The sequence below is a fragment of the Nestor notabilis genome, unplaced genomic scaffold (genome assembly GCF_000696875.1).
Source record: "Nestor notabilis isolate BGI_N333 unplaced genomic scaffold, ASM69687v1 scaffold36325, whole genome shotgun sequence".
Lineage (NCBI taxonomy): Eukaryota > Metazoa > Chordata > Aves > Psittaciformes > Psittacidae > Nestor > Nestor notabilis.
Genome location: NW_009928548.1, coordinates 1 through 7,829, shown reverse-complemented (window position 1 = coordinate 7,829; position 7,829 = coordinate 1). Strand labels below are relative to the sequence as shown.

The window sequence follows — 7,829 nt, the reverse complement described above, 5'->3', positions numbered from 1 at the left end:
CTGTCTTTTCTGCTTCCCTTTTCCTCCCAGGACGTGGGAGTTCACAACCTAAAAACAAATATAGGAAACCAGGAAATCTCAGTGGCAATCTCCACACATACCACCCTAAGAGCAGTGGACTGGCAACAATACATGACCACAAACTCAAGAAAAATACAGTTCAGTTAGCACCTCCCTGGAACAAGACCACACCATGTAAGACCTGAAAAAGTTGTCCTTATAAGACACTTCAGAGAAATTACACTTCCTTCTTGCTCTGAAAAAGAAACAAGGCTGGCAAAGCAGAGTAAAGACATCTTTTCCTACAGCAGAGTGCACAGGGTGGGTCACAGCTTCTTCCAACAGAGAAGTCTCATTCCCTGTCCCCTTAATGCCACTCTTGATATAAAAGGCCAAGAAGTCACTGCAGTTCCCCCAGCCTAAGGGTACTTCTTGCAGGCAGTAACCTGCTAAAGGCAGATGATGAGTCAGATGCCAGCCAAATTAGGTCAAAAATGTTCTGAATAGGGTCCCACTACTGATCATTTTCACTGGCAAACCCCAGCAGGGTACACAACTCAGATTACAGCCAGCCTGCTGCATCCAGGGAACTGGCTTTACAGCGGTGCTGCACAAAACAACCAGATTCCCAGCCAGCCAGATTCCCACCCACAATTTAAGCTAGTCAGGTCCTACCTCCTCCCAAGACTGTGAAAGGCTGCCAGCTTGTGGTGCATCTGCGGTACGCAAATTGTCTGCAAGTTCCATACGGAAACCCCCAAACTACTGCTTGGGGCTGCTCATGGAGCACGAGCAGCTCTTGCCATGGCTTCCCACTCAAGTTTCAATTCATCAGTCTGTAGCATCTGGATATTCTTTTCCCCAACTCCTGATACTGTGTCCCTGTGGCAGGTTCAGAAATTCCACAGCACAGAGCCATGGTTTTCAAATTCTCCCAATTCGCAGGCCCCATTTCTCCATCCAGGAGCTTGCAGTCACTGACTTTTATTTTGATTGCACAGCCCTCAGAAGCAGCCCACAAGCCACCAAACTACTAACAGAACTGCTGACGCATCAGCTAGGTTTAACTAAAAACTATGAAAAGTAGTTTTTATGCATCTTTTCTACCCTTAATCCTACACAAAATAATTAAGTAAGCAGCATTTAGGTCTTTCTCCTTTCAAATGTTATTTCCCAAATACTTAAACCCTCTAGATCACACGTGGCAAACCAGATTGCATGTTCTGTCCCTCAGGAAGGGCTACAGCTGTAAACAGATACTCTATAAAATGCTTTTCTTCTGTGCGGTTTGGGGATTAGGTACTCCTAACAGTACAAAAATCAAGGGACTACAGCTGCTGCTGCAGATACCTGCATCTCATGCTGTACCACTCAGACTTGCAGCTCTCCATTTAAGACCTGTCTCTATGCCATTTTTCAGACCTGTATGACCAGCCAGATTTAGGTTTTACAGACCTTTCCTCATCCATTTGCTTTCCAAATATATAGCAACTGTTCCCTAAATCCATCTCCAGTGTTTTCCTTGCGGAGCGCTGAAGCAAAAGGTTCCAGTTTCTCCCCAAATTTGACTTCATACTTTACATGGTCAAAACAAAAACACTATTCACAAAAGGAACTTCAGAAACATATTATCAATTCTTTATTTTCTCCTGGGTTAGCAGCCCACTCCCAGGAAAGAGAGCAAGCTCCTCAATTCTCTGCACACTTTTTGAAATGTTCTGGAAACGGACAACAGTGAAATACGCAACAGCAACACCACAGAGGATCAGCAGCTTAACTTGGTACAACTGAACCATTCCATGATTCATCCTCTTGTTCTCCAGCCTTTTACAAACTTCTGGATTGCACATCCTCCTTAACATGGAGAACACTTAATTGTAGCTGAGTCTTTTCCTTCTTATCACTCACAAAACCCTAATTCAAAGAACATACCTGTGCTCAGAACCCAAGACCAACAATCCCCATGAAAGCTACAAGTTTTGCAGTAATACAAACCCTTTGGAAATAACTTAAAATTCATACCTTAAGCTTGGTTTGGTATTCACACAACACTCTCCTCCCCAAGAACTCACCCAGCGCTGTGCTGAACAGCTGCTCCTTGTGGAACAAATACATAATGCACTTCACCTGGTATCACCAATTCTGCCCCACCTCTCCTTAAGGGTGAAGTCTGCCCATTTAGGGGATCCACTCTGGCAAAGTTCCAACATGTTGAATGCTATCAAAATACAGATCAAGAAAACTGACCCTGCTTCAAGAGGCTTAGAGAGCAAAAGTAAGCCTTAAAAGCACAAGGGAAGATCATGATTTTAGTTAGCATGAGAGAGTGGCCAGCAGAAGCCTGTGTTGAGCTAGATTTCAGGGATCTACAAAACAACTTCTTAACTCTATAGCTTTGTGTAAATTCCTTCAGCACAGAGAAGCCAGCATGGAGAAAACACACACAATAACTTTAAAAGGCGTGACTGCACAGCCAGGACAGGGACAAGAGTGATCATGTCAGTAAGATGGAAAGATGCAAACAGGCCTGGAAGTGGTAAGTTATGCTTTGTGCAACACCAAAAGGAAAGCCAATGCACTCTGGGGCCCCTGGTCCTTAAGCACAACAACAGACCAAAATAATGGGAAGACTGATGATGAGACCCAGCTGGACAAGCAGGTGGTAGCATGAACAATGATGATTTGAGAGATGAATCACAGCCACAAAAGAAAAGCCCTCCACTGGCCTACAGAGTTAGAACCACACACTGAAGGAAACCTTTCTGCTGAGGGCTGAAATACATACAGCTGAGGATCAGACGGGTCATCAACATGGGTGCCGAGGGATGAATGATGACTGAATGTGCCAAAAATAGTGCTGACAAAGACAAGTCATAGTGAGAAGCTGGGAGGATGGAGCAGGAGCACAGAAAAGAGGAAGGAAAATTAAATACTAGGAGGTAGAACAAACCAGGAAAAAGCAGTAAAAAGTAAAGAAGGAAGATACAAGGCCTGGAGGCGGCAAACCCTGCACAGTCTGTAAACAAGATATGAAATAAGAAAGGAAAGCCTCAGCAGGAGGGCAGCTGTGGCAAAAACATGAAGACATTCAGGTCTCTGTGAGATATTGCAGTGGCTGAGAATGTACCCAGGTGCACAGCTGGTATTTAGATGGAGTAACAGAAATCAAGAGAAAACAGCAGGAGGATGCATGACACTTGGCAGAAGTTAAATGCAGACACAAGCAGTGATATGTCATATAAAAGGGAATGGGTGGTGCAGGGACGCAGGGTGTGAATTTACTCTAGTGACAGGAGGTAAGTCTTATGAGGAAAAGGGAAGAGCAGACAGCTGATGAGAAGGCAGTAAACAATGAGAACAAGAAGCCTGTGACAGGGAAAAGTATAGGAGTACTCCTGTACAGGACTATAGGAGGGATGACAGATAAGCAGACGACGAGCTAGTCAAAAAATACCATGTATTGGCTTAGCAGCAGTTCCACCTGTCAAACTGCTTTGTCAGGGTATGGACTGAGCCACACGGACTGCCTGGGAGAGGTTGTGGAGCATTTGGAATTACTGCCTGCTAGTAAAGTGCTGTGTACACTCCAGGCGTTGCAGAGACTTTCACCCCCCATTTCTAAATGGTGTTGTGCAGCTTTTTGAATGACTCGCATGTAGAGCTCCCTTGGTTTCCAGAGACGCCATTCCTGCAGGAATATGTACATATCCACGGAGAGCCTTGTGCACAGAGCCACCCTGCAGACACAGCCGCTGCTGTGTCTTGGAAAACAGGTGTCACCAGGCTATGCAAGGCATCTCTGAGGTTTGTTTATTAGAACTGAACTCACACTAGACTTGCAATATCCTAGTCAACAGTGGAGTACCCTTGTGAAATACTTCTCAGATGTGTTCTTTATCTTCCAAAATTCATATTAAAAAGGCAGAAAATGTTACTGTAAGGAAGAATATTTCTTTTATCTTTGAAGAACAGCTAAAACTTCAACACATACAGAACATCTTCTCTAATGCCACCAGAGGACGGATCTCTTAATTTACAGATTTGGACTATGAAAAAAAAAATCGTATTCCAAAATATTAAAGCAGTGTGTAAAAATATAGAAAAACACCAAGACCTTTAATAAAAATATCAGTCTTCAGATTAACTTGATGTCTTGATGTTCTTTGCAGTAACAACCAAAAATGAAACAGCAGAGTCCCTTAAAGCCCAAACAGAATTTGAGTTACAAAATAATCTGAAATTCTTACCCATTTACCCATAACATAAGGACAGAAAGTGTTACTCTAAGGTGCAGGCACAGAAACAAGCTCTCTTGTGACAAGAAGGTAACTTGCAGCCTACCACTCATTTACTGTACATGTATGGGCATGTATTTTCATCATAGGGTAAAAGCAAGATAATCTTCAATAGATAAAAGAAGTATCACACATTTATACAAGACAAGAGCTTTCATACATGTGAGCTCTCTAGTTTACTTTATGGACATGTGTGCCAATGCCCTGTGCAACCACATTTCTGCACAGAAGAAACCTATTCTTGGTGATTCATCACATCCCGCAAATTGTGTATTAAAGAGCTCACTTTGCTGCAGTTGAGAACTATGGGGCACTCCACAAGGATTAACTGCCCCATGTGCTCAAAAACCAGTCCCCAAATAACACCGGGGTTACCACTTAGTAACATGTATATTTATGAGGTTTATACTGACACCTGCCCATCGCTGTAATGTTAACATTTAAAGAAAAAAATTACTAGATAAAGCACTCTCAATATCCAGGTCTGGGTTTTAAGAAGTACTGCATAAAGATCAGTTACGTGGCTCATCCACAGACATCCCTTCTTGAATTCAGTCCTCTGCTGAAGAATAATCTTCATCTCTTACGTCTCTGTATTGCAAAACCCCCTCTGGTTCAAACCTGAGCATTTTTATATTCAATCTCTCTGCAAGCTTCTGTGCTGCAAGCTTGGCTTGCATTTCCTATAAAAGAAAGGAAAAAGGACACAAGTTAGAAAAAGCATTCATTTGTTAGTTTTATCCTGGTCATGAAAAAAATAATATACTGAAGTATAAACTTGACATAGTGGTATCAGTAACTCCAGAGTGGGCTTACTTAAACATAACAAGCAAAGAAATTTCAGCTTTCTCTTCACACATGAACGTAACTGTGCTATTAATATTTGAAGATGTAAGAGCTTAAATTCCTCATGTGGCAGTCCTCACCTGTGATGCACTAACGTGGGCTTTAACAGAAGAGAATCAGTCCATGTAAGAGAGCACAGCTGTGCACAGTAACCATGGAGCAATAGCAATGCTTGACATTCAGGAACCTCAGCAAAAAATCTGTTTCCTTTTTCCGAATAAGTTACCTCTCTTAAAGTGTCAAGATGACTAAATTAGCAAGTGCTTTTAAAACAAGAAGGAGCAACAAACACTTTTACAATAGCATCTAATTAAAACATTAGCTTGGCACTACCTGGAAAGTCAAATTCGAAACCCATTACGACAGAACTTGAAGAACCTCAGAACTCTGATTCTTCCAGCACAGCACAAATATAGGCAAATACAGATACTTGCATATTTTAAGAATAACAAATACTGGTAGGCCTTCATTTATGCAGAGGCCAAAAACTCTTCAAAAACTTATTTCTAGTCTGAGGTAGAGCGAGTGCAATGAGGTTAGTGTATCAACGCACGAAGAGTAACACCAGATTTTGCTTAATGCAGGAATAACAGTTTCAGAAGGGATTAATATATTAATTATATCATTAAAAGAATCAAATACAAGAAAAAGAACCTTTTCTCAAAGTCTGCCCATCTCATCATCAAATTCATCAGTATGAAAAGACCCCTTTATGCTTTCTTTTTCAAAAGTTATCCCAATTATATAATTACTTTTCAGACCAAATTGTGAGTTCGTACCTCATAAGCTGCTTTTTGCTGTATCTGGATTGCTATGGATTCCTCTATGGATAATAGCTTAGTAGGAGAATGGTGAAGTGGGGGCAGCCGAGCTGCTGTGATCTCATTTAAATGCTTCTTATCTCTAAGTCGTCTTTCTTCAGTAGTAATTGGAGACCCAGATGCCCCAGGTGACTGACTGGGTGAGGAACCACGCAACGACCCATTCTGCTCTCCTGATAATCTGAAAGAGATGAAACATAAAAGTTGTGACCCAAAATTTGCAGCATTTGAAGCTTGAATAACTTCAGTTCCAAGACCTGTTATTTTGAACTTGTTGGAGCTGAGAGAAAATCTGAAAGCGTTATGACACCACAAACGAACAACAAGCAGCACTCAGCAAAACTAAAAAGGTTTCTCTGTAGAGAGACACCATCACAGATCACTCCTGATAACGAACAGAAAAGGCACGGCAGTTAATTAGCAAGCATGAGATGGCAACGTTTTGGGAGTCAAACGAAGTAGAAACTGCTACATGACTATAAACTGTCACACGAAGTACAGTATGAATTGCCATTTCTCTGGAGGCACAGGAAAAGCTAAAAGCTACCTGCTGTTAAAAGTTCTACAACTTCTAGAACTGATCCACAAGGAAGTGTTACCAATTATTTGTTTTGTATGCTATAAAACTCTGTGAAGATTCATGACAATTGTTTTCAATGGCTACAGTGAGACCACTGCTCAATATTCCATGGCACTGAACAGAGCCAACATATTAACCTTGCATGTCAAATGACTTTAAATCTCTTTGATCATCACGAGAAAATAAACCCACCATGCTCATTCTGTGCCATTTCCAACTTCATACAAGTCAAGTATTTCACAAAAGGTTTTTTTGTTCTGTAATACTTACACATTTGTTTTAAATTTGCTTTTTTGGGGGACTGGGTTCTTGGCTCTAGACTCTAGAACTTCAATATAATGTGGAGTCTTAGGGTGCTGGCTTCCAAAGATATTCCCCTTATGTGGAGCCACATCCTGCTCTTTTTCCAATACTTTTTCACTATCATCCCCACCTACAATTGTAACTTTTTGAAAAGCATCAACCAACTCGTCTTTACTGTTGTCCAAAGCACCTGCACTTTCTGTACCATCCTCAGATTTGCTCTGGGATACCTGCTGACCATTGTTCAGATGACTGCTTGTGCCCAACTTGGAGACAACTTCACAAAGCAGATCCTGATCTTTTGTAACAGTCTTTACTTCATCATTTTTCCTCCGAGTCCTTTGATTTTCCAGAGCTGTACCTGTGGCATCTTGTGCAATACATTCAGCCTCCTGCATGCGGGAAGAAATCTCAGAAACTTCTCTAGTATTAGAGTTTTCATTAAAGACTGTGGAATCTTCATGGCTTAGTCTGTTCTCATTCAGCACAACTTGCTGTTTGCTTGTATTCATCTCATCCTGTTTCACCTGAAACTCCAGCCTAACAGCAGACAACAGCTCGGCTGTCCTTGCTAATTCTTCTTCTTGTAAAATGGCAAGCTTCAGCTTCTCTGCAAACTCGGAGATCTTCTTACCCTTGTCCGGAAGCCTTGCAACGAATTTCCTAAGACACACAGAAAATAATTATTTGACAGGAACGAGACACTCCTGTTTCGATCTGAGATACAGAACTGCTTTGCTGGGACAGGAAACGCGGCAGGGTTTCACTCTCACTGTGAGCTCCTTATTTACGTGCCACACTCCTGAAAAGCGGCGAGACGCACAGCACCTGCAGGCCGGATTCGCTGGGATAAAGAGACTAACACGGCTTTTCCTGCTCAAAGACCTAACTGCTGCTCTAGAGGGCAAAGGCCGGAAGCCCCCGTGGGGTACACGGAGCTTCCCGAGCCCCGACAGGGCTCACACAAGGGGGGAGGGAGGCCTG

At 42.2% G+C, this 7,829-nt stretch overlaps 1 protein-coding gene across 1 annotated transcript; it reads right to left on the bottom strand.

Annotated features, from left to right (window-relative positions):
• Nucleotides 1–4,704: 4,704 nt before the first annotated feature.
• POLR2M (polymerase (RNA) II (DNA directed) polypeptide M) lies at nucleotides 4,705–7,508 on the bottom strand (the record flags this gene model as incomplete). Its single annotated transcript, XM_010014539.1, has 3 exons — nucleotides 4,705–4,978; nucleotides 5,921–6,143; nucleotides 6,813–7,508. Coding segments are annotated over 3 exons (1,051 nt in total), but the record flags the coding sequence as incomplete, so codon positions are not given.
• Between the last annotated feature and the right edge of the window lie 321 nt (nucleotides 7,509–7,829).